General features: G+C 43.9%; 1 protein-coding gene across 3 annotated transcripts in view; it reads left to right on the forward strand.

The window, feature by feature from the left end:
- LOC113586859 (protein unc-13 homolog C-like) overlaps nt 1-27,992 on the forward strand; it is a 153,184-nt gene that overhangs the window by 44,480 nt on the left and 80,712 nt on the right. For all 3 annotated transcript variants that reach the window (XM_035525331.1, XM_035525330.1, XM_035525332.1), the window contains exons 12-17: nt 245-360; nt 829-992; nt 8,767-8,920; nt 9,044-9,112; nt 12,346-12,435; nt 21,035-21,163. In XM_035525331.1, the coding sequence (XP_035381224.1) occupies nt 245-360; nt 829-992; nt 8,767-8,920; nt 9,044-9,112; nt 12,346-12,435; nt 21,035-21,163 (722 nt within the window). The remainder of the gene's footprint in view (nt 1-244; nt 361-828; nt 993-8,766; nt 8,921-9,043; nt 9,113-12,345; nt 12,436-21,034; nt 21,164-27,992) is intronic.

The raw sequence follows: 27,992 nt of genomic DNA on the forward strand, positions 1-27,992 counted from the left end.
AGTCGTGGCTCAGAGAGACTGGAGTTGTGGCTCAGAGAGACTGGAGTCGTGGCTCAGAGAGACTGGAGTTGTGGCTCAGAGATAACACACACCCTTCTGTTTGTCTTTCTTTTCACTCACTCTTTATCTCTGTCTTTTATTTGTTGCCATGTCATCATAACACTCGCTTGGTCATCTTTCTGTCCTCACGCTGTCTTCTCTTATTTCTGGACCTCTATCTCTCTCGCTCGCTCTCTCACTCCAGAGAAAAGAACAGATAAGTCTATGGTATCTGGGGCCATCCGACTGAAGATCAGTGTGGAGATGAAAGGAGAGGAGAAGGTTGCTCCACCACATGGGCAGTACACATGTTTACATGAGGTGAGGGAGAAAGAAATCGCCTTAAACAATCAGGTGTTCCAGACCTGCACAGACTGAACATGTGCTTGGGAATGAAGGCAGGACACAAACACCTAACGCAGGACACAAACACCTAGCACAGGACACAAACACCTAGCACAGGACACAAAGACCTAACGCAGGACACAAAGACCTAACACAGGACACAAACACCTAGCACAGGACACAAACACCTAGCACAGGACACAAAGACCTAACGCAGGACACAAAGACCTAGCACAGGACACAAAGACCTAGCACAGGACACAAACACCTAGCGCAGGACACAAAGACCTAGTGCAGGACACAAAGACACTGTCTGCCGGACTGTAAATGAAGTTTAAGAGAGACCATAACTGTTCAGCCTAGCTTGTGTGCATTCATTTTAGTGCATTACCTTTTCATTTGTCCAGCTGTGTGTGTGTGTGTGTGTGTATTATACCTGTACAGAACCTGTTCCACTACCTAACCGAGATAAAGAACAACGGTGCAGTGAAGATCCCTGAGGTCAAAGGTGACGAGGCATGGAAGGTTTACTTCGATGACGTGTCTCAGGAGATTGTGGATGAATTTGCTATGCGCTTCGGAGTGGAGTCCATCTACCAGGCCATGACGTGAGTGTCTCCACCTGCCAGGACAGGTGTTATATCTGGACATGAGTGCAGGAGTGTAGACTCAGAAGCTTGTGTAGCATGTAGCATGAGTCCAGAGCTCTGAGCTAGTTCCCTGGCCATTGCACCGTTTGGACATGTCCTGATAAGCAGGATTAAAGGTGCAGTATGCATTTCCTACCAAAGCCTAATGAAGCATTAAAGCCTGAATGATGAAACATCACTGCAGTCATCCTTGGTTACCGTGAAGTTCTCTAAGTGGGGGCACAGTCAGCATGCACACTATGTGTTTTAGTGCAGGTCACATTATAAATCAAAAACGCATTTGCGGGTTTGAGAAAAAAAGCAAGAATATTCTGTTATAACTGAGAGGAAATTTCCTTCCAGAAGGGGTTACCTTACTCGATCTGTTTTAGCATCAGGATCTGTCATCTGATCAGTCATGCGATCAATCATGTGATTAGTCATATGATCAGTCATGTGATTAGCTATGAGTCAGTAGTGTGCAACTGTTACACAGTGACTGACACACACATACACACACACACACACACACACATTCAGTCTTTCCCTGTCTCTTAATTTGACACTCCACACCGTAGCAGTGCCTGTGTGAGAATGTGGCCTCACTGTTATTTCAGTCATTACTAATCACCTGTTTCTTCCCTTTCCAAGAGAGGAGACAGGGCTCAGATTATGATAAGACCCCACAGCATAACCCTGCATAAGAGAGCAGGGCTGTGTGTGTGTTTGTGTGTGGTGGGGCTTCATATGAAGGCATTCATTCGTTGTCTTCTTCTCTCCTTTTACTCTCTCCATCTTGCTCTCTGTTTTTTTGTATCTCCATCTCATCTCCGTCCTTCCCCTCCCCTACCGTCCCTCTCACTGGGCAACACTGAACTGAGGAGTAATTAATTTGAGCTCCTGGTGTGCGGTAGTTCCACTCTAAGGGTTCTCACTGAGGCAAGTGTGTGTGTGGGGGGGTGCTGGTTTGATTGCAGACATCTAAACCTGTTTGTATAGTGTAGTTGAAGGGTTAGGGCTAGTGTGGGGTTAGTGTTAGGGTGAAGGTTGGGTTAATGTTAGGGATAGGGTTAGGGTTAGAGTTAATGTTGGGTTAGGGTTAGGGTTAGTGTTCGGTTAGTGTTAGGGTTAGGGTTAAGGTTAGTGTTGGGTTATGGTTAGGGTTGGGTTAGGCTTAGTGATGGTTAGAGTTAAGGTTAGTGTTTGGGTTAGTGGTATGGTTAGGGTGAGGGTTATTGTTGGGGTTATTGTTAAGGTTAGCTTTGGGGGTTGTATTGGGGTTAGGGTTACTGATAGGCTTAGGGGTTAGGGTTGGGGTTAGTGTTGGGGTTTTGGTTGGGGTTACGGTTGGGGTTAGGGTTAGTGTTGGTGTTGGGGTTAGGGTTAGTGGTATGATTAGGGTTATGGTTAATGTTGGGGTTAGGGTTGGTGTTGGGGTTATGAACCTCTGCTCAGCCCTCTTACCCTGCCCCAGACACAGTCAGTTGTTTGCTCAGGTACCTTTCACAGATCTGAAATTGCCATATCTTACCCAAGTGGGCATGGAACCCAGTCTCGTGCATCTCAGTTAAAATTTAAGACCTCTTCCTCCCAGAGAAATAAAGGGTAAATTAGACAGAGAGAGAGAGAGAGAGAGAGATGGCAGAAGTAGCTCTTTGTGTGCAAATAGCTCTTCCATCATTTTTCATGCCTCGCTCCATTATAAACAGTGGTCTGCTGAATTAAATTGCTGATATATAATGTTCCACTGCTGGTTTTTGTCACCTTAATTTGATCTCCACCTTATCAAATCTACTGCTGCTAGATTTTAGCACATTCATAGTTCAGAGAAAAGCATTGCCCATTGCTTGAAATCAAAGCTTACTCATGAATATTTTAAGAATTCCAAGTCCCAGGTGCTCTTAATTCACTCCTCCAATCAGAATTGAGCACATGGCTGGGAGTCATAGAGTAACACTCCCCTTGGTCCATGTCTGGTTCTTAAACTCCAACATGACCTTTGAGTCTTTGATTCTTTGATTCTTTGCTATTGTCACCATGACCCCTTCATCAGCCGGAGTGAAGGATGGTGAATTAAAATAAGGGCTGATTTGGTGCGCACTGTCGAGACCAGAACAATTTATTTCAGTCCACAAAAAACCCCTACCCCAGCTGGGTGAACAGATGAAGAACTGTTGGTGAATATCCTTCACATACAGCCATGGAAGCCACAGAATAAAATATTACACATAAGGACATCCCACTGGGAACGTTTTAAAGCTATGCATATAACGATTATTATAATAATTATTATTGTTGTTTATGATGATGTTAAAATAATGCATTCTGTCCCTTTCTGCGTTTAGAAGCCATGGGTATTGTTCTGCTGGGGGTGAGGTGTGTAGTTTTGAGACAGTTCCCAGACCAGGGCACAGCGGTCCCTTCCTTATTAAAATGTGCACGTGCTGTAGGCAGGATCTTCACCCACTGTTCACAAGAAGGCAGGGAGGTGACGCTCACCCTCACAGCCAAGGGCTGGCAGGCATACGGGGCCCTGGGAGCCATCCATTAAACAAACATGTTCCACTGGCTCCTGAAAGGGAAGATCCATATTCTGTATGTGGAGGAGGCGTGGGGGAGGGAGGAAGAAAGACTCGTCCCTCGGAGCGGCGTTTTATACACACGATTGACGGTGGGATTGTGCAGATCTCTGGAGCGCAGAGGTTTTTAAAAGTGAAGAATAAGAAAATGAAAACCGAGAGAAAGGAAGGAAGGAAAAACTATAATCGGGCAGTGAGAGGCCAACACAGACGACTACATGTTGTTTATTCCGGTTTAGCCTGGAGGAACTCTCCATCGAGAAAAGAGCCAGGAATATGGGCGTGGGGGGGCAGCCAGTGCAGAAAACCATTTCCTTTCCTTCCTGGAGCAAGGTGCACCAAATGTGCACTAAAGGAAAGTTTTGAACTCTGAACGAGGTCACTCAGCAGGGCTCAGAAGATAATTATACCCCAGCCCATGGTTAATTTGAAGTGGTTCCCTATATAGTGTGCACTACATATGGAGTAAGGGCATTATCTTGTGCCCTGTGCAGTGGACTATGTGACGTATAGGGTACTTCCATCTAAAGCACGACTGATACGGTACCTCCATCTAACCTCCCGAAACCTTGAGAGCTATGTCACATGGACCACTCTAATACTGTTAAGGATTCTCTGTGGAAGGTTTTCTGATTTTTATTTTGTGATGTGAGCTGTATGGATAGCAGTTGTTTATTAAACATAAATACATATTCATTGAGTGCAAGGAGCTTTGTTTAATCTTTGCAGACTTTATCTTCTTGGCATCTTAAAACATTCAGAAATCTTAGAGCAGCTCCCTTAACGGTCAGCACAAAAGAAATGGCTGTGATGGTACTGATTGTGTAATTCATTCAACCCTGTGGAAACTGACCCAGTGTGGATATGGACGGAGAGGAGCTGTAATCGTTCTGCTGCCATGTTTTCAACGTTATATTCAACATTATCTTCAGCTCACCACCTGGTGGAGCATCGTGGTAGCAGTGCACCTGCTAACTCCATGAAAATGCTGCTGTGTGTTTCATACAGTGTGTCTGGTTTATGTCGTAGTCATTACACTCATTTAAGGGTCCTCTAATTATGTACAAATCAACTTTAATAAGTCTGAAGCTGCAATTTTGAAGGTTCTGTGCAATTATCACCTCATCTTCACTACTAGCATCGAGAGAGCACTTATCCAGGGACTAATCAGGAGAGACTAAATCCCAAACAAATACAGTGGTACAACATAGACGCCATAGGCTTGAATAAATTAAATAAATTGAATAAAACTGCTTCTATCATCGAGATCTTTTTCTCCCAAGTTTGGGTGGTATAAATAATGGAGGTGCAGATCAATTTCAAGAAGCAAAAACAGGTCGCTACAACCCAATTAACTCGGGTCTCTGCAGTGGACAGCTTGGCCAATCACAAACACAAAAGCTAAACCCATTTACATCTAAACATTTAAACCTGTTTACATCTAAACATTTATTTCTACATTTATACCATTTAGCTGATGCTTTTTGTCCAAAGTGACTTACAGATAAAGATAACTAATCTGTTGATCAGACTTACAGATACAGATAGCATATTTGTTGATCAGACTCATTGTTGAATAAACAGGTTTAAGCAGACTTGATTAGTGTAGAACTCATGAACTAGGCCCTGTAGCAAAACGTATATTTTTATATACACTATCTTATGCATTCAAGGTCCATGGATATCAGCACCCCTGCTTGTCTGCACAGTGAAGATTTGACAGAAGTAGCAAAAAGCTCTTTTTGAAATGTACATTTTATGGTGCATTTTCCATTCTATGGAGGTATGCATTGTTTTGTAGTTTTATGTGAGCTGCAGTTCTCTGTCTCAATGCTCTGACGTGCAGAGATCTCTCCGTGTTTGTGCTGAGCTCCAGTGATCTCTGTCTTTCTATCCCTCCCTCTGTTTCTTTCTCTTTTTCTCTCTGCGTGCTCTTCAGTCTTTATTAACCGTTCTTGGAGTGGAGAGCGGAAGGGGAAAATGAGCCTGACTGAAGTTTCAGTGCCTCTGGGATTGGTCGGGAGTGATTCTTGTTTACTTGGGTTACACTCTCTGTCACGTCACACTGTCTGGACAGCAGTGGTGCACCAGATATTGCCTCTGCAATAAACGGGTGCCCTTTTCTTCTAAAGCTCCTTCTCGTCTCTGTCTGGCTCACTGTGAGAATGCCGTCTTTGTGCTGGTGTGTTTTTAAACTGTGTTCCTGTGTTGTGTCTGTCTGTCTCTGCTGGTTTGGTTCGTTTGTGTTTGGGTGAAACCCTCACACTATCACATAAACCTCCTTGTCTGTGTAATTTGTCATCATATGGATCATAACAACAGCCATCTTAGCTCTGAGACCAAGAACGTAACAACACATCCAACACACCAGCAAGCACCCAGAAAACGCAGCGATTCACTCTGGCTGTTTGAGAAGCAGCGCTCCTATGCCTTCACTGCTTTTAGTCAGAATTGTGCTGGCATGACTGCATTTGCAGTGGTGTGAAAAAGTGTTTTCCCCCTTTCTGATATCTTAATTTTTTGTATGTTTGTCCCACTTAAATGTTTCAGATCATCAAATAAATTTAAATATTAGACAAAGATAACACAAAATTAAACACAAAATGCAGTTTTTAAATGAAGGTTTTTATTATTAAGGGGAAAAAAAATCCAAACCTACATCGCCCTGTGTGAAAAAGTGAATGCCCCTCCCCCACCCCACAACATCCAAACAACTGCAGGCCTCACTTGCCTCAGTTAAGGTCAGAGTTCATGACCACCATAAGAAAGAGAGTGGGCAACAATGGCCTGCATGGCAGAGTTCCAAGATGAAAACCACTGCTGAGCAAAAAAGAACATAAAGGCTCATCTCAGTTTTGCCAGAAAATATATTGATGATCCCTAAGACTTTTGGGAAAATACTCTGTGGACTGATGAGACAAAAGTTTAACTTTTTGGAAGGTGTATGTCCCATTACATCTGGTGTAAAAGTAACACAGCATTTCAGAAAAGGAACATCATACCAACAGTAAAATATGGGGGTGGTAGTGTGCTAGTCTGGGGTTGTTTTGCTGCTTCAGGACCTGGAAGACTTGCTATGGTAAATGGAACCATGAATTCTGCTGTCTACCAAAAAATCCTGAAGGAGAATGTCCGGCCATCTGTTCGTGACCTCAAACTGAAGCGCAGTTGGGTTCTGCAGCAGGAAAATGATCCAAAACACACCAGCAAGTCCACCTCTGAATGGCTTAAGAAAAACAAAATGAAGACTTTGCAGCGATCTAGTCAAAGTCCTGACCTGAATCCAATTGAGATGCTGTGGCATGACCCTAAAAAGGCGGTTCATGCTCGAAAACCCTCCAATGTAGCCAAATTACAACAATTCTGCAAAAATGAGTGGGCCACAATTCCTCCACAGCACTGTAAAAGACTCATTGCCAGTTATCGCAAATGCTGGATTGCAGTTGCTGTTGCTAAGGGTGGCCCAACCAGGTTTATGGGGCAGTCACTTTCACACATGGCAATGTCAGTTTGGATTTTTTTTCCCCTTTAATAATAAAAACCTTCATTTAAAAAACTGCATTTTATGTTTACTTGTGTTATCTTTGTCTAATATTTACATTTGTTGATGATCTGAAACATTTAAGTGTGATAAGATATCAGGACGGGGGCAAACACTTTTTCACACCACTGTATTTACATTTACAACGTTTGGCAGGTCGGTGTTCAGAATATTATCAGGCTAATCCCCTGGTTGCAGTGGGGGAGGAGAGAGTAAAGGAGAATTACTTTTTTAAGTGCATATTCAAGTGACTCAGCGACTCAGTGAAGAGGTGCATCAGCCAAGTTCACTCCCCACCCAGGTGCTACAGGCTGGAGGGCAGAGTGGTGTAGAGTGTAGAGTGGGCTGTGATTGTTTGGGATTTTAATGCACCGTTTTAATTCATACTCTTCATTTAGGCCTTGAGCTGTTTGCACACTGAGCTGATGTGTGTGTGTGTGTGTGTGTGTATGGGTAGTTTCTTCAGTACAAGGAAAGGAAAGGTTATAACGATAGTGTGCTGTAATTCCCTGTAAAATTACAGAATGATCGTGAGCTGTAATTTTGCGTAAAGCCCTACAGAGCAGGAGCTCCTTTTAGTCACCTGCTGTGTGTGAAGCCTGCTGGCAGCCTCTTCACTCATGAAGACGTATATCTGTTATTCCCCTCACCTTTTCCCCTCTCTCTCTCTCTCTCTCTCTCTCTCTCTCTCTCTCTCTCTCCTCATATCCCTCCTCCCTCCTCTCTCTTTATTCTCCATCTCCTCCCTTTTCTCTGTCTCTCCCTTCCTGCCTAATGAGTCTCCCCTGTGTAGCAGCAGGGCGCTAAAGCCCAGGGGGATATTATCATGGTTCAGCCAACAAGAACCCCAGCCTCGCTTCAGCTACAGCCCAGTCCAGCTACAGCCCAGTCCAACTATAGCCCAGTCCAACTATAGCCTCACTTCAGCTACAGCCCAGTCCAACTACAGCCTCACTTCAGCTACAGCCCAGTCCAGCTACAGCCTCACTTCAGCTACAGCCCAGTCCAGCTACAGCCCAGTCCAACTATAGCCCAGTCCAACTATAGCCTCACTTCAGCTACAGCCCAGTCCAACTACAGCCTCACTTCAGCTACAGCCTCACTTCAGCTACAGCCCAGTCCAGCTACAGCCCAGTCCAGCTACAGCCCAGTCCATCTACAGCCTCACTTCAGCTACAGCCCAGTCCATCTACAGCCCAGTCCATCTACAGCCTCACTTCAGCTACAGCCCAGTTCAGCTACAACCAGGATCAATTACAGCCCAGTTCAATTACAGCCAAGTTCAGTTACAGCCCAGTTTATCTACAGCCCAGTTCACCTGATTTACCTGTTTCACAGGAGATATATATATATATATGCTACATACCAGAGCATTTTTCATTTGGATAAATGTTTATACTAAATGTCATCTGGAAAAATATCAGCAACAAGACAACAACAACCACAAAAACGGTAACAAGACTACTGCACCAACATGAGATTTCAAAGCTGGCCACTGACCTTGTAGTTGTCCAGTACTCTGTGTAGTTGTGGTTTGTAGCTGTTATAATGGTCTCGTGGTCAGGGAGAGCTCAGGTCAGGGTTGGAAGTCTCCTCTTTAGCTCTTCAGTATTCCTCTCTCGCTGTGTTGCAGACACTTCTCCTGCCTGTCCTCCAAGTACATGTGCCCTGGCGTTCCTGCTGTGATGAGCAACCTGCTGGCCAACATTAACGCCTACTTTGCCCACACCACCACGGCCACCACAAACATCTCCGCCTCCGACAGATTTGCTGCGTCAAACTTTGGGGTCAGTCCATGTCTCCAGTGGGATGGACGGATGGATGGATGGATGGATGGATGAATGGATGGATGGACAGATGGTAGGATGTGTGCTTTGGGGAAAATATGTGATGCTGCTTGTTTTCCACAGAGAGAGAAGTTTGTGAAACTCCTGGATCAATTGCATAACTCTCTGAGGATTGATTTGTCCAAGTATCGGGTAAGTAGAATTGAAGAATTACAGAAATAAATATTGCACAATATTAACTAACAACAAACAGTTACATTGTTCAGGTTTTATCGTTCACTTAGTACTTTGAAAAATATTTAATTAAATTACTGAATGTCTGCAATCAGGAATCGACAAAACAATTCAGTTGCTCCCAAGAGAAAAGCTTTAAGCTTACTAATCAACACCAAGATGGCTTAATGCTGTGTTCATGGTCTGTGTAACCCTGCCCTTGTTCTGATTGGTTCCCTGGTTATTTGCCTTTGTTCTGATTGGTTCCCTGGTTATTTGCCATTTGTTATTTACATCAATCCCAGCCCCTGACTTCACTCCAGCAGATTAAGACATCAGGACTATTCTGCAGGTTTGATGCTCAAAAAAAAGAAGCTTTTTAAAAAAAAAAAAAAACCTGGGACAAATGGCTAGGAGTGCAGCAGAAGAATATTCCCTAGTGCAGAAGGGACTGCCTCTTAGACTTTCCAGTTATATAATGCATCTGACCCTGAATGAGTCTCAGTACTGACAAACTAGTGGCAGGTAGGTAGGGACACACACATACACACACACACACGTGCACACATGCATGCATGCACTTGGCAGCCTGCCAGGAAGAATCAGCTTCAGTTCACGTGTCTGTTTCGTTGCAATGCCTTCTGACGGTAATGCAATTCAAATCTTCCTCCCCTGTAGTGCTGCTTCAGACAGTTCCTCACCATGCGATTTTGATCCTAAGTGAGCTGGCTTTTCCCTGACGCTTGCATGGACATGGCTGGGATAGCCTGGACACTCCTGTCAAAGCCAGTTTAGTTCCGCACGGATACTGAGCTGTTGTCCTTCCCTTCTACTAGATATGAATATAGTTTGGTTTTTTTTGTTTGGTTTTTTTTGAGCTTTTGAGTTGATTAATGGTAAGAGATCTGTAAGCAATCTGCTCAGCAAAGTCAGCAGTTACTGCACCAACAGCAGACACAGCTGTCCCATCCTCACACTGGGATTTATTCCGAAATGCTGTCGTGGCTTCTAGAAGCCATGGTTGGATTCTGGAAGCCACACCAGTATTTCTGAATAAATCCCTCTATAGCTTCTAGAATGCCACCATAGCTTCAAGAATCCTTGCCAGTTACTGTCACTGATCTTTATTATAGGCCAGTGTTTACTACACCACAGTTCCTGACCTTTGAGAATCGCTCCATCTACGATCCGAGAATTGTTCCTTGCTCCCGTCTGAAACTTTTGCCCTAAAGGGGGATCTTGGTGGATGGCATTTAAAGCATGATTACAGTTGTCTGCCAGCCGCTCCGCCACTCCACGCCAACCTAACAGACTCAACTAACCTCTATCTCTACAGTGCACTTTCTTCTCTTCCTTTATATCTAATATTAAACTGGAATATATTTTTTTATTTCTGCATGTTAACACCTTGAAATATTAAAGACATGTAGCCAAGCATAAGATTTATCACCGTTGGACCAGATGGTGCTAACAATTCATTAGCCTTTTATCACAAAATCAGGACGAACACTGATCCACCCAAAATTAGGACCACACACCTCCACCCAAAACTGATTCACCACATTGCTGTCTGACTTTAGAGAGGTCAGGTGGGGTAAAGAGTGATTCCAAATTAAACCTGGCCCACCAGAGACTCTACCTCAGTGATCAGAGTGTATTCTGGAATGTTCTTCATAGTTGTTCATATCCAAAAAATTCCAAGCAGTTAAGGGGTCCAAATTCCAAACTTTTTTTCCACTGGCATTTTATTCAAGTCACTGCAAAACTGATTTTATAAAGGACCCCAGATGTTAATCCGGAGGAGAATTTGTTGTGGTGTGTGGACATACATGACAGAGGATGCACGATTTATAACACACATGTGTCATGTTAACATACAATATGCCATACATTGTACATGCTAAGAGTTTTATTGCTGCCAAACACATTCTCCACTCATATATAGGTTTTTCATTTACACACACAATAACATATTTTCATTTAGTTCCATATCAGCAGACATATTTGTTTGTACAGGCATTTTTATACCTATGGGATGTAATACAGGATTATTTTATGTATGTGAGATTGTCCTCAGCAAAGCCCCCATCATATAAAATAAAATGAAAGGTACAAAAATTTCTAGAAGCGTAAAAGCATCTTGGATGTTTGTTAGAGCTGGTTAATCCTCACGCTGTAATCCGAGGAGAGTGGAGCACATCTGTGGTCCCTGCCATACCTGTTACCATGGAGTTACATTTGGACCAGGCTGTGAGAGCTCAACTGTTTGTGGGCAACAATTACTTTGACTCAATTGTCCAGTCCTTTATTCAGTTGTCCTAACTTTGAAATAAATGTATAAATGTACTGACTTCATTTATCTTCATTTACATTTTTATGTTTATGTATAACTAGAGAGACATGCTTTAGTATTAATGATACTTTAGTATTAGTGATACTATAGTATTAGTGATACTGTAATATTAGTGGTGCTTTAGTATTAGTGTTGCTGTAGTATTAGTAATACTTTAGTATTAGTGATACTGTAGTATTAGTGATACTGTAATATTAGTGGTGCTTTAATATTAGTGTTGCTGTAGTATTAGTAATACTTTAATATTAGTGCTACTGTAGTATTAGTGCCACTGTAGTATTTGTGATATTGTAGCATTAGTGCTACTTTAATATTAGTGTTACTGTAGTATTAGTGCTACTGTAGTATTTGTGATACTGTAGTATTAGTGCTACTTTAGTATTAGTGATACTTTATTATTACTGCTACTGTAGCATTAGTGCTACTGTAGTATTTGTGATACTGTAGTATTAGTGCTACTTTAATATTAGTGCTACTTTAGTATTAGTGCTACTGTATTATTAGTGCTACTGTAGTATTAGTGCTACTGTAGTATTAGTGATACTTTAATATTAGTGCTACTTCAGCTCCACTTTCCAGACATTTTCCCACTCAATTCAGTTTTATTTTCTAGCAAGTACTGGCACTATAATGGGATTTCAAATTAAACTGACAATGAAATTGCATGGAGGGTGGAAGGGACATATAATTTATACTGTATAGTGCGTGCATATGTGTGTTTGTGTGGGAGAGAGAGATAGAGAGAGAGATAGAGAGAGAGAGAGAGAGAGAGAGAGAGAGAGAGAGAGAGAGAGAGAGAGAGAGAGAGAGAGAGAGAGCAAGAGATTTGTCTATCCTCATCTGTTGTATGTCATCACAGGACAATTTTCCTGCTGGAAACCCAGAGCGACTTCAGGACCTCAAATCTACAGTGGACCTGCTGACCAGTATCACCTTCTTCAGGATGAAGGCATGCATACGCACACACACACAGACACACACACACACACACACACACACACACACACACACACACACGCACACACACACACACATGCACACAATCCATCTTAAATGACAACCACTTAATTTAGGCATTCTCATCTATGCCAAGATTTTTTCAGGTTGTCTCCTCTGCATTGTCAGTGACTGACATTCTTTATTGGGCCACACACACACACACAGAAACACACACACACACACACACACACACACACACACACACACACACACACACACAGACACACACACACAAATACACACACACAAACACACGCACACACACACACACACACACACTATAGTGAGAGAACATAAGATACTAAGCAACTATGGGGACTATAAGGTCCACATGCAAAATTATTGTTTATAATTCTGCTTCAGTTAAAATGGCTGTGATCTTTGATGTAAAAAAAAAAAATCAGTTCATAAGATTTTACTGCTCTGTCTACGCAAATTTGTTTTTTATTTATTTTATTTTCACTCAGTCATTACTGTAAATTGAGCAGCTCACTCTAACACAGCTCACTACCATACAGCTCACTCTAACACAGCTCACTCTCACACAGCTCATTCTAACACAGCTCGCTCTAGCACAGCTCGCTTTAACATAAGTCCTTCTCACACAGCTCACTCTCACACAGCTCACTCTAACACAGCTCACTCTCAAACAGCTCACTCTCAAACAGCTCACTCTAGCACAGCTCGCTTTAACATAACTCCCTCTCACACAGCTCACTCTCACACAGCTCACTCTAACACAGCTCACTCTCAAACAGCTCACTCTCAAACAGCTCGCTCTAGCACAGCTCGCTTTAACATAACTCCCTCTCACACAGCTCACTCTCTCGCAGCTCACTCTAGCACAGCTCACTCTCAAACAGCTCACTCTCAAACAGCTCACTCTCAAACAGCTCAACGCTCAACACACTCATTTATATTTTAAAAGGTACTTCATGCTCCTTAGTTAGTTTATTAGACCCACAGTCATGAACTGATAAAAGGACAAACATTGGCAACTATGTTGACACAACAGTGGTCTTGCATGAATGGAGAGGGTGGCAAATAGCTTAGTGGTTAGGGGGTAATTCGTCCGGGGTGGGCTTCAGGTTTGAGCTCTGATGCCCCATGGTTGTGTGCTTTAAGTTCCCAGACTGCTGTTGTGTCCCTGAGAGAGAAACTCAACCCACCCACACGTGCCTTTGCTTTTAAAATCAGAATATGTTTTTTGACTGACCCACTGCAGCAGTCTTCCTCCTCACTGCAGCAGTCTTCCTCCTCACTGCAGCAGTCTTCCTCCTCACTGCTGAAGTCTTCCTCCTCACTGCTGAAGTCTTCCTCCTCACTGCAGCAGTCTTCCTCCTCACTGCTGAAGTCTTCCTCCTCACTGCTGAAGTCTTCCTCCTCACTAATGCAGTCTTCCTCCTCACTGCTGAAGTCTTCCTCCTCACTGCTGAAGTCTTCCTCCTCACTGCTGAAGTCTTCCTCCTCACTGCAGCAGTCTTCCTCCTCACTGCTGAAGTCTTCCTCCTCACTGCTGAAGTCTTCCTCCTCACTGCAGCAGTCTTCCTCCTCACTGCTGAAGTCTTCCTCCTCACTGCTGAAGTCTTCCTCCTCACTGCAGCAGTCTTCCTCCTCACTCCAGCAGTCTTCCTCCTCACTGCTGAAGTCTTCCTCCTCACTGCTGAAGTCTTCCTCCTCACTGCAGCAGTCTTCCTCCTCACTGCTGAAGTCTTCCTCCTCACTGCTGAAGTCTTCCTCCTCACTGCTGAAGTCTTCCTCCTCACTCCAGCAGTCTTCCTCCTCACTGCTGAAGTCTTCCTCCTCACTGCAACAGTCTTCCTCCTCACTGCTGAAGTCTTCCTCCTCACTGCAGCAGTCTTCCTCCTCACTGCTGAAGTCTTCCTCCTCACTGCTGAAGTCTTCCTCCTCACTGCAGCAGTCTTCCTCCTCACTGCTGAAGTCTTCCTCCTCACTGCAGCAGTCTTCCTCCTCACTGCTGAAGTCTTCCTCCTCACTGCTGAAGTCTTCCTCCTCACTGCAGCAGTCTTCCTCCTCACTGCTGAAGTCTTCCTCCTCACTGCAGCAGTCTTCCTCCTCACTGCTGAAGTCTTCCTCCTCACTCCAGCAGTCTTCCTCCTCACTGCTGAAGTCTTCCTCCTCACTCCAGCAGTCTTCCTCCTCACTGCTGAAGTCTTCCTCCTCACTGCAGCAGTCTTCCTCCTCACTGCTGAAGTCTTCCTCCTCACTGCTGAAGTCTTCCTCCTCACTCCAGCAGTCTTCCTCCTCACTGCTGAAGTCTTCTTCCTCATTGCTACCATCGTCTTCCTCACTAATGCAGTCTTCTTCCTCACTGCTGAAGTCTTCTTCCTCATTGCTACCATCGTCTTCCTCACTAATGCAGTCTTCTTCCTCACTGCTGAAGTCTTCCTCCTCACTGCAGCAGTCTTCCTCCTCACTGCTGAAGTCTTCTTCCTCATTGCTACCATCGTCTTCCTCACTAATGCAGTCCTCTTCCTCACTGCTGGCACTTTTTCAATTATTCAATGTAGCTATAGAATAACGTGTCAGTATTTGTTGAATAATAAGCCTTAACAGAAAATAAATAATATACCTGAATTTAAGAGAACCCTTTCCCAAACAAAAGTGTTTGTTGACCTTTAACATGCGCAGTGATTTCCTGAGATTGCTTATTGGGGCTTTAATATTTGGCGAGGGTTCTGAAGAGTGCATGTTCAGTGACTTTGCCTTCCCCTGCCACTCTGTGTGTCTGGTGTGTCCAGCTAGGATACAGATCAGCTGTCTTCCACTCACTGGAAGGAGGGTACAAACAAGCATCTTCATCCGGACCAATCTGTGAAAGTAAACAGCCAGTGTTTGGATGCAGTGTGCTTTACTGCACACAGAGACAGTGGAATTAAAAATACAGCTTCTCACATTTGTTTTCTGTTGAGTTTCACATCATTAGGTAGACATACAGCTGTGTGCGCGCATCTATGTCTCACAAATAATGTCTCACAAGAAAAAAACCCTACCCGCGATGACTTATGGAAGTTCATATCGATGTTTTAATATGTTTTCAGTTGAAGAATATTATGGTTGTCGTATTCATGGGTTCTTGTCAAGTGCATTTGTAACATTTCTCGTTAAACAGCAAACTGTGGTGTTAGGAAAAGTGTTCTGCAGAGTGTTTCCCAGGAGACTGCACCGCACGTGTGTTTAGTGTCTCTGCCTCTCTCTGCCTGCCACGTGTGTAGTAATTCCCCATTCTAGAATAAGCAAGTGCCTGGGTAAACCCTGGAGAAATCAAAGCTTAAAGAATTCAAGAATATTGAATAGTGTCTGGGTTTGCAAAAAGCCACTGGCCGGCCTTGTTTCCAGGTCATGTCCCAGACGCTCGGAAATGGTGTTCCAGTGACAGCAGGTTTATAAATCGGCTGTCAACATACCAGCAAATTTTCAGTAAGCGAACTGAATGTCAGGCAAACGCCCACATCAGGAAAAGGTTGCACATATGCTTTAAGGATCAGCCAGGAGCCTGCGAGCTCTGCTACTGATGTGAGATTCTGGTAACAAAGATGGCACATAGTGTTGCCCACATACCCAGCTCACTGCCGGGGGTCGTAGTGCTTGGATGTCAGTGCAGGATAAGCATGAAAGGGGACATGGTGTCTCACACCTCAGGAGGAAATGTCCCCTGCGATTTGTCCTGAAGAAGCTGGTATGATTCAGGTCCCGCAAACTGTGGTCTCCTGACCAGTCCGGTGTGCTGCATGCTGGAATACTGAGGTCTTCCAGTATTTGGACTGACTTGAAGGCCTTCAGTAACTAATAACCTATTCATTCAATAAAGAAATATGCTCTTAATCTTCAATGCATTTTCTGTCCCTGTACCACAGTACCCGATTCTACACAGTGTACACAAGCAATCTCTATAAACACAAACACACATGCACTGTACATACAGACAATCATATGTCAATCAATTTCTGTCTGAAATTGTATCGTCACCACCTTTCTCAAATGTCCACCCTATTCACTGACCATATGTGTACCGGCCCTTTAATGACTGACATTATGTGATTTGAGGGAGAACAAATCAATCAGCCATGGCTAAAAACACAGGGTAAATAGCCCCTCCCACTGAGAGAGAGAGAGAGTGCTGTGAGGTACAGAATACATGCTCAGACTGTCACAATGCATTATGGGTGATGTGTGATGGGGACACCCCACCATTCTTGTGTCTGAAGATGTGACACACACACGCACACACACACACACACACACACACACACACACACACACACACATACACACACACTCACACACACACACACACACACACACACACACACACAGACACACAGACACTTCTTGCTTATTATACTGTTAAGCAAGAAGGAGCCCAGTATATTAGCCATTGGGATCTTCTGTAGTTGAATCAGACAGGGATCTGCTTCCTGAGTTGTACTTCAAATAAAACCCTGTCTTTTTGGACTGGCTGTAAACTATACCTGGTTTGTTTGAGATTTGATTTTCCACACATTTTACATGCAATCCTACAGCATAGATGACAAAATCATCTGTAAATATTCTTATGTAATATTTTAAAGAAAATACATAAAACATTGTTCATTTGACACACAAAATGTATGTGAAAGTTTGGCCGTGATCTCAGCTGCAGCTTCTGGCCATAGATTTTGTAGTCAGTGACTGAATTGAGCAGGTCTGGGATCTGACTCAGAGCTGGGATGTCTATAGCCACAGGACCTCAGGAGATGTGATTTCATTTCTCTCGGTTCTATGGCATAAATAAACTGCTGGTGTTCCAGGAGTGAATCATGAATTTAAGAGCTGGGGTCGAATACCTCTCGGGTAAGGACGAGAAACTTATATACTTCTATACTTGATGGCATGTTTTAGGGGGCTATAGCCCTTCTTAAATGTTCTTTAGCCCTCCCAAATAAGCAAGTTTCAAGTTTCAAGTTTCAAGTTTGGTTTATTTGTCACATACACAGTCATACACAGTATAACTCGCAGTGAAATGGTGGAGAGTGCTCTGTCCAAACTGAGGAAAGAAAACAGGGGTGCATAGAGAAATATAGATATTCTATATATGTGAAATATATATATGCAAAGAGGAATATATATATTCTATGTATGTACAAAATATATTAACAATGTATGTACAATATATGTATATTATGATTATATACACAATGAACAATGTACAGAATGTACAGATCCATTTACTAATCATAAAACCTGAGAGAATCTCGAGAAGGTGACAGGAAGGCCTAATGCACAATGTACAATGTACAGAATGTACAGATCCGTTCTGTAGAATAACATAACATATTTATAGTTGTGTATATATATACAGTTATACAGTTATGTTACATGGAGGTGGTGGTCCCCACAGTTTATCAGTTTCCCTGATTCAGGGCCTGAATGGCCTGTGGGAAGAAGCTCTTCTTCAGCCTCTCTGCTTTGGTCTTCAGGGAGCGAAAGCGCCTCCTTGACCTCAACAGAGAGAAGAGTCTATTGTTGGGATGGGTGGGGTCCTTCACAATCCTCCTGGCCTTGGTCTGGCACCGCTTGTAGTAGATGGTCTGCAGGTCAGGAAGTTCCGTGTGAGTGATGCGCTCTGCTGAACGCACTACCCTTTGGAGTGCTTGTCTGTCCTGCTTGGTGCTATTCCCAAACCAGACTGTGATGTTCCCCGTGAGGATGCTCTCGATAGTGCAGGTGTAGAAGTTCCGCAGTACCTTGGAGGGCAGTCTGAAGTCTCTTAGGCGTCTGAGGTGGTAAAGACGCTGACGAGCCTTCTTTGCCAGGGAGTTGGTATGGCAGGACCAGGACAGGTCCTGCAAGATGTGAACACCAAGGTACCTGAAACTATCTACTCTCTCCACTGTGGTTGCACTGATCCTCACAGGTTGGTAGTGCCACTCCTGCTTCTTGCTGCAATCCACGATCAGCTCCTTTGTCTTACTGACGATTAGGAGGAGATTATTTTCCTGGCACCAGTTTTCCAGGTGTTTAATCTCCTTCATGTAGGCCCTCTCGTCGTGTCCGAGATCAGACCCATGACAACGGTGTCGTCAGCAAACTTGACAATGGTGTTAGAGCTGGAAGTGGCTGTGCAGTCGTAGGTGTACAGTGAGTAGAGCAGGGGGCTTAGGACACAACCCTGAGGAGCACCAGTGCTAAGGGTGAGGGTGGATGAGGCACAGTTGCCCACCCGTACTGATTGTGGTCTGTCTGTTAGGAAGTTGGAGATCCAGTCGCACAGGGATGTATGCAGTCCTAGATCCTCCAACTTAGTAGTGAGTAGGGAGGGGATGATGGTGTTAAATGCTGAACTGTAGTCGACAAACAGCATTTTAACATAATTTCCCCTCCCTTCGTCCAGGTGAGTCAGTGTAGTGTGGAGCAGATGTGCAATTGCATCGTCAGTGGAGCGGTTGTGGCGGTATGCAAACTGCAGTGGGTCCATGGAGGCTGGCAGTGAAGATGTGATGAAGTCTCTGACTAGCTTTTCAAAGCACTTCATCATGACTGATGTGAGGGCAACAGGGTGGTAGTCATTGAGGTCGGAGGGTCGAGGTTTCTTCAGGACGGGGATGATGGTGGATCGCTTGAAGCTGGACGGGACGGGACGTGGATTATTAATTTAAATCATCAGTAGTTCTCATTCATTCATTCTTATTCAACTGTGTCATTGTGTCTCCAAATTCACAATATACTGAGATAAAGGAGCACTAGGGCCTTGGGGAGGTGCTGCTCCCATAATTTGAGTCTGAAAGATTTACACTTTTTTATGATTGCTTAAGCACAATGTTGAAAACAAGGCTCATTTTGTCAAAACACTACATACACTTCACACAGCCACACACACAAGTATCAGAGCACCTCAGATCTTCTGTATGCAAACAAATGAAACACTTTTGTCAGGATAAATCCAGCCTCGTCTATGAAGATAAATTCTTGTGAGATTGCATCAAAATTCATTTGCACAACTCAACACTGTGAAAAAAGAAAAAAGACAACATTGTGTAGACCTACCAGAAACGTACATGTGAAAAGGGTGTGTGCAGCACACAATACTGAAGTATACATTACATACCTACATACGTATTTATGCTGTGGGTCTTTTACTTGAAGACAGGTAAACTCACCTGTACAGACAGGTAAACTCACCTATTACATTTTTACAGTGCTTACACCTGTTTGGTGAGTTTACAGTTAACCACCAAGTGTCTGTACATTTGACAGCTGTGGCTGATCGTTTGGTTCACAGGTGGAGTGTTTTGAAAGGTTTGAGGTCATGTTATATTTCTCTGTCTAATGTAGAGAAGTGAGAAGAGAAGTAGTTTGTAAAACACTGTAGTGTTTTGCTGAAAGTGTGAGGCTGAGATTGTGCTTGTGCAGATCTGGGCTGAGGTTTTGCTTCTTCAAGTTCTGTTTTCACTAACTGTGAATTATTTTAAATTTTATTGCATAAACAATAGGGAAAAAAAAACTATAATGTTTGGGCGATCTGTGACACCATTACCAATAGCTCTGCACTGCTTTGCTAAAATCTTGTGTCACGCTGTGTGTGAGACAGGATCTCTGTGTCAAAGAACATTCTGGATGACTGGGTAGCCTCAACATAAAAGTAAAGAAAATATATAATCTGAATGTGTGTTAAATCTGTCCGAAATGAAACCGACAGAGGAACCCTGATGACTGATGAACAAATGCTAATATAACTTTACTTAAAAAGCAAACTAAAAACAACTTTGGCATTAAACCATGCAACATTTAGAGCAGGTGTTGATGGGGGGTTCCTTTTCATTTGTGCAATTCTCCTGGGGTCTTTGTTTCAGTGTAGAAAAGGTTGATGCTGTTTTGATAAGAACAAACAAATGTGCAAAACCAGACATGTTAATCACTGACAGGCTGGGTTATTAGTGCGGAATATTTCTGCAGTGTGACAGTGGTTTGTGATGGACCGTCTCCACCTGCAGTGTGACAGTGGTTTGTGATGGACTGTCTCCACCTGTAGTGTGACAGTGGTTTGTGATGGACTGTCTCCACCTGTAGTGTGACAGTGGTTTGTGATGGACTGTCTCCACCTGTAGTGTGACAGTGGTTTGTGATGGACCGTCTCCACCTGTAGTGTGACAGTGGTTTGTGATGGACTGTCTCCACCTGTAGTGTGACAGTGGTTTGTGACAGTGGTTTGTGATGGACCGTCTCCACCTGTAGTGTGACAGTGGTTTGTGATGGACTGTCTCCACCTGTAGTGTGACAGTGGTTTGTGACAGTGGTTTGTGATGGACCGTCTCCACCTGTAGTGTGACAGTGGTTTGTGATGGACCGTCTCCACCTGTAGTGTGACAGTGGTTTGTGATGGACCGTCTCCACCTGTAGTGTGACAGTGGTTTGTGATGGACCGTCTCCACCTGTAGTGTGACAGTGGTTTGTGATGGACCGTCTCCACCTGTAGTGTGACAGTGGTTTGTGATGGACCGTCTCCACCTGTAGTGTGACAGTGGTTTGTGATGGACTGTCTCCTTCAGGTACAGGAACTGCAGAGTCCCCCAAGGGCCGGCATGGTGGTGAAGGACTGCGTGAGAGCCTGCCTGGACTCCACATACAGATACATCTTTGACAACTGCCATGAGCTCTACAACCAGCTGCTGGACCAGGTACAGTCTGAGAAACCCAACTGGACCAGGTACTGACCCAGAGGTCCTACTAGATCAGAAATTGGGTGTGTGGCAGGTTGTGGGTGGGTGTTTTACTGATTTACAGGTGGGTTTCTGATTTCTTCCTTAATTATATTTCCAAAATTATGTTATGGTCTATCCACAGAACAGAAGCACACACACACACACACACACACACACACACACACAAACTCTCACACATAAACATGCATTCACAAAAAACAAACATGCACACATACACACACATAAGCACACACACAGTGAAATAGACAGTTACACACATGCAAATATACTTTATATAAGCAACCCTGTGTACTGACCCTAGAACCATGTGATATGCAAGTCACAGCATGATGTAGTGATTTAACCTTTGACCTTTGACCTACAGCCCCTCTTTCTTACCCATTACACCATGACGTCATGTGGTTTGGTTTGTTCCTTTTCTTAGCTGTGTCTCCCTCCTTTGCTATGCCAACATCCTGGGAGACTATTGTATCGTATAGTACAATGAGTAGAAAATATTTAGAAATCACCCAGACTGCAGTTGATATGGCAGGAAGTGTATAGTGAATGAAAAGGAAAGATCTGGAAACAGTAGAGAATCATACTGCAGTCCAACTATGCAAAAGCCAGGAAGGAACATATGTTCATACCAACCCCCACACGTTCAGTGCATGGATGAATGATGCATACACTCACATGCACACACACACACATATACATACACACAGACACACACATGCATGCTCTTGCACACGGTTCCCCCTAGCCATGTACACACACACACACACACACACACACACACACACACACGCATTCACAAAAACGAACATACACACATACACACACGTACACATAGATAAGCACACACAGAGTTTATTTGAAGTTACATAATAATCACAATACAGTGCAATGCACAATCCAAGCAATAATAAAAGAATAAAGCTACAACAGCATCAAAAGTGACACTCCCACACCCCGACAGATCCATTAGTGAAGGTAACACCGTCTCTGATACACGCACATGCTTCCCACCAAACCCAGAGTGCATACAGCTCTCTGAGGAGCTGAGAGGAGAGAGCCAATCAGAGGTAATCCTCCTGTCCTGGGATTCCCGGTGCTGCATCTGCTCCATTCATCCTCTCTCTGGCATGCTCAGGACAGCTCAGCGCTCTGAGATTCCTCCCCAAATCCCTGGAGAAAGAGGAACACTCTGCAACTCTGGCTGTGCTGACAGACGATCCAGGACCCCTGCAACCTGGAGAGACAGAAACCAAATGATGGTTTCTGTGATAGAAAAGATAGTCACCCTGAAGCCCATTTTTAAATCATGGATCTGCCGTGATTTTGATCCACTTACAGAAACACAGTAATCACAAATTCAGATGATGTCAAAACATGCTGTTTCCTCTCTCTTCCTGCTCTCTCTCTCTCTCTCTCTCTCTCTCTCTCTCTCTCTCTGCCTCTCCCTTTGTCTTTCTAAACTCAATTGAGCATTATTTATAATTAAGGCACCATGGAGATATAAATATAGTTCTTATTTAATGGAAGCAGGCCATTCAACAATGTGATATTCATGTCTGCATTCTGAATAGAAAGAGTAAGAGAGAGAGAGAGAGAATGACAATCATGTGCAGTTACCTCTCGCAATAACAAAACTAACAGTCTCAGACAAGTTGGGTTATGATCATCCCTTTGAGGGTAAGTCATGATTGCAGGTAACAGCCATGATTACATGTAACAGTCATGATTACATGTAACAGTCATGATTACATGTAGCAGTCATGATTACATGTAGCAGTCATGATTACATGTAGCAGCCATGATTACATGTAACAGCCATGATTACATGTAACAGTCATGATTACATGTAGCAGTCATGATTACATGTAACAGTCATGATTACATGTGTTCTTATTCACTCGTAGGAAAGCTTAACTTTTGCTTTCTCTTTTCTTTCACTGTCTGCTGTTGGCAGGAGTCCCATGTGTCTCACCATCTTGTAGGCTCCCCAGTGGCCTGTGTGTGTGTGTGTGTGTGTGTGTGTGTGTGTGTGTGTGTGTGTGTGTCTGTGTCTGTGTGTGTGTGTGTGTGTCTGTGTGTGTGTGTGTGTGTCTGTGTCTGTGTGTGTGTGTGTGTGTGTGTGTGTGTGTGTGTGTGTGTGCATGTGTCCGTGTGTGTGTGTGTGTGTGTGTCTGTGTGTGTGTGTGTCTGTGTCTGTGTGTGTGTGTGTGTGTCTGTGTGTGTGTGTGTGTGTGTGTGTGTGTCTGTGTCTGTGTGTGTGTGTGTGTGTGTGTGTGTGTGTGTATGTATTTGTGTGTGTGTGTGTGTGTGTGTGTTTACTGGTTTCTCTGCTTTGCAATGGCACACAGTCTTATGTGCTTCCAAGGGACATGAGTAATGAGAGGAATGCAGCCTGCTCCTGTGACCTTTGACCCACAGACTTGAACTCCGAGCTCCTCCCCTCGGATGATTCACCACTGATGTCCTGATTGGGCACCTCGGAGTCACATGTTGTCGTATTTTTGTCGCTTGGCTTAAGTGAACCTCTGTGCTTGTCTGAATGGCTCTTAGTCCAAACATCCTGTAGGGATCAGAGCAGTCCGGCAGCTGTAATAACAAAAGGATGATCTCTCTAATTACCATGGCGATCAGAAGAGAGCATGGGGCCACCCAATCAGCCGGTGCACTGTCAGCTCTGAGGCAGTCCCCAAGGAAACCTCTATCTCTCTACAGCGCCAGTCAATAACAGCATTAGAGCATAGCGCTTTTCTGTTAACCAGAACATATTCAGCAGCAGTGGGTCATAAGGGTGGAAACACCTTGTACTGAACACCCCTCCCAAAACCACCCGAGAGGCAAACGGGAATGAAGGACCAGCCTGCTGAGGTGTTGGGGTTGGGGTACTGCATCTGTGTGTGGGAGAACAGTGTGTTCTTCTGCAGTACAGTGAAGAAATTGAGCTACTAGTGACTGCATTTGTTAGAGAACGTTGGCTAGGTTTGACATGCAGAACCTACACTAGGGGTTAGTTTGAACAAAAACATGAGTGTCCTCTGGTATGTGAAGTCTAACTGCTATATGAGTGTCTTCCCTGTAGTCTAACTGGTATGTACTTGTAATTTTCATTGCAAATTTGAACATTTTATGGTCAAACATCTCCTCTTATGAGCCCCACCAGTGGTGTAGTGATCTACATCAGGGGTATACTGACCCCCAACAGGGGTGTAGTGGTCTCCATCAGGGGTGTACTGACCTCCAAAAGGGGTGTAATGATCCCCACCAGGGGTGTAGTGATCCCCACCAGGGGTGTACTGACCTCTAACAGAGGTGTAGTGATCCCCACCAGGGGTGTAGTGATCTCCATCAGGGGTGTAGTTATCTCTCATCTTTGTAGCTGCAAACTGATTGCAGGCTGTTTTATCATTGTTTTTCTATTATGAATTCAGAGGTATATGTGTATTGTAAATTATGCATGTTTTTAAACGATTTTACCTCAATTCTAATTTTGTATTTCGGACACTGGACACACCCCAGATTCCTAGCAGGCACCAGGCTGGGCCCCTGCTCTGTCGGCTCCACTGAGAGCTCCCACAGCACAGCCCTCAGTGCTGGGGTGCTTTAAGGAAGCCTCTTCCTCGCTGGGTGGCAAATTAGGCAAGCAGAGGACATGTCTCTGGTCTCTCTGGTCTTACTGGTCTCTCTGGTCTCTCTCTGGTCTTACTGGAGGGTTTATTGGGAAGACCTCTATTCTGCACTAGCCAAAGGGCTCCAATGTCCACTTTCATACCATCTCTGCACACACACACACACACACACACACACACACACACACACTCACAGACTGACAGACAGATAGACCCCTCACCCCACTCAGACACACATTTGTTTGGGGGCTGAGGATTCCTCTCAGCTCTGAAAGTAAATCCTCCCTCCACAAGTCAGACTGAAAATGATCTCGCCTTCTGATCTCTCCCTCTCTTTGTCACTCTTTTTCTCTCATTCTAAATCATTCCATAGGCCAGTTGGCCATTCATATTCATAACCCAAATATGCATCTCATCTTTAATATAAAATGCTCAACCTTCGATATTTTCCATTCACCTACACACACACACACAACACCCCTCAAGAAGTTCAAAATCTTTTAAAATTATGCCTAAAGACACTATGTACTTTGTGTATGTGTGTGTGTCTGTGTGTGTGTGAGCACGTGTGTCTGTGTCATGATGATGTCATCACTCCACCCTGTCACAGACAGATGCTGAAGTTATGCTCTGTCTGTTTTTATGCAACAGTTGTCATAATGCATCACCAGAATACAAACTAGATCAAAAAACTAGAATGCAAACACTAGTAAAATAACCTCTAATAGAATCAGGTCATGTGGCCAGGCAGCTGTTCCTACTGCCATCATTAAATTAGGAGATTCCAAACAGTTGAGCAAGACCTTAGTAGTCTAAAGCAGAAACAACCCCCACCCACACACACACACACACACATACAAAAGGACAGAAAAAAAATCCTCTAGACTTGCCTACAATATACCGCCAGTCATATGTATATACCTCTCCTAATCTGATAATAATCCCACAGCCGTGCAGTCTCTACGACCCAACACAGGACGTGGTCCTAGAGAAGCGCTCAGAGCAGCTGAACGCAGCAGACCCACACGATGTCCCCTCTGCCACACCCGTACGATATCCCCTCTTCCATACGTCAGCTCATGAACTCTGTGCCCTGCTAGATCAACCATCACCAGCTGTGTTATCGCTTATCGTTTACATGGAATCATGTCGGAGCAACACCACCATTCCACCCCAGGACTCTGGAGCAGTGGGCAAGTGCTCTCTGGAGTGAGGAATCACACTTTACTATCTGGCACTTTGATGGACCAGTCTGGGTTTTGCGGGTCCCAAGGGCCAGTGAACCAGCAGTGAACCCTTGTGAAGGGGAAATGCCCTGGGGATGGGGCCCCGTCACCCCAATGAGGGGTAATGTTAATGCCACAGCATGCAAAGACACTTCGATATGCTTAAAATGTTGTGACATCAGTTAGTGGAATGTAGTCTTCACTTCCAGCGAGACTGTGGCCCAGTGCACAAAGCCAGGCTTCTACCAATATGCTGTGATGGGTCTGGTGTGTAGGAACCCGACAAAGGACCCTGACCCCAACATCACACATCCCCTTTGGGATTAACTAGATCACTGTGTGTCAGCCCAGCAGATCTGCCTGACCTCACAAATGTTTTGACTGAATGGTCACAAATCTTCAGAGACTCTCCAGGATTATGTGGAAGGCTGGAGACTGTTAAAACTGCAAGGGAGTGCAACTTCTTAATGCAGAGGGTAGCTATAATCTAACCCTAACCCTAGGGTTGCTATAACCTAACCTTAACAATAGGGTTGTTATAACCTAACCCTAACTCTAGGGTTGTACATTTAGGTGTGATTGTCAGGTGTTCATATACTTTTTCATAGACCAGAGATTCAGGAGTCCAGAAGTACTACCTGAAATACAACCCCAGTGTTACAACATGGCAATAGTGATGGCATGCTTATGCCTAATGATGATGTAATGGTTGCATTGCTGATGTAACAGTTACATCACTGATGTAATGGTTTCCTTTGAATATCTGTTGCCTTTACCATTCATACCTATTGTAACTACTGTGTAGCTGTTAAATTTAAAAATATGTTAAAACAAACTAAATCCACATCCAGTACCACAGGTAGGCAGCTTGTTCTGACTGACAGAGGTAGACATCAAAGCAAACACTGCTACATAATTGACTGGATTATTTCACCCCCAATGGAGCAGTTCTGAAAGATGATTTTCTATTACTCAGAGCAAGTGTACTCAGTGGACCATGTGTACACACACACAGAAGGACGAAGGGTTCACGTTCTCACGGTGACAGATCTTTGCCTGGAACACCGGCATGGTTGGGAAAAATTGCTTTTGTTTCTGTAGCAGAGACTATAAATCTCAAGTACAAAGACAGTTTGGTGTGTGTGTGTGTGTGTGTGTGTGTGTGTGTGTGTGTGTGGATCAGTAAAATAATTTAGATTAGGCAGGAGGAATATGACTTGCAGGATTGCTCAGTGCTTTTATGTTCCCCGTTATTTGCACAGACCACCATGCACCGAAGAAGACTCCCATTCAATCAGGTCATCTTCTGTGTAGGTGTACATGATCTCATTATGGTCTCATTATGATCCCAATATGATCTCATTATGATCTCATTAACTCCAAAAACAGAGGCATTACTTGTATATACAGTGCACCAGTGATGTGTTAACGCCCATATTTCTTCTTACAGTGTTGATTCAGGACCATGGAGAGCGCTCCTTTGGCACTCTCTATAACAGACTTGTCAGAATCATTGGATGAATAGTAGGTGAAAATTAGGACCAAAATGTTCTACAGTTGTAGCATGGGATCATGGTAAAAACTCTCTCATGAGTATTAACCAATCAGGTATGTGTGTTTGCTGCTCAGTGCTCCTGTTTGAGATAACACTTTGTTAGATCCATGCTTCGCAAGTCATATCCGTGCTTCCCATGTTATAACACTGCCTGTTTTTTCTCCAAAAGACACAGAAGGGGTTCAGGATATTTGGCTGTTGGCATCCTTATCTTTAAAAACCTCAGTGATTTGAATTCAGTTATTTGAATTCATTAGGGTCTTGAACATATTGTAGGACAGGTTTTCATGAGAACACTGTAATTATTTGTCATACACACTCCTATCTTCATTTCTACAACTCAGATTATAACTACATAGCTGACATTGGATTGTCTTGAT

Source organism: Electrophorus electricus, chromosome 4 (assembly GCF_013358815.1).
Source record: "Electrophorus electricus isolate fEleEle1 chromosome 4, fEleEle1.pri, whole genome shotgun sequence".
Classification (NCBI taxonomy): Eukaryota; Metazoa; Chordata; class Actinopteri; order Gymnotiformes; family Gymnotidae; genus Electrophorus; species Electrophorus electricus.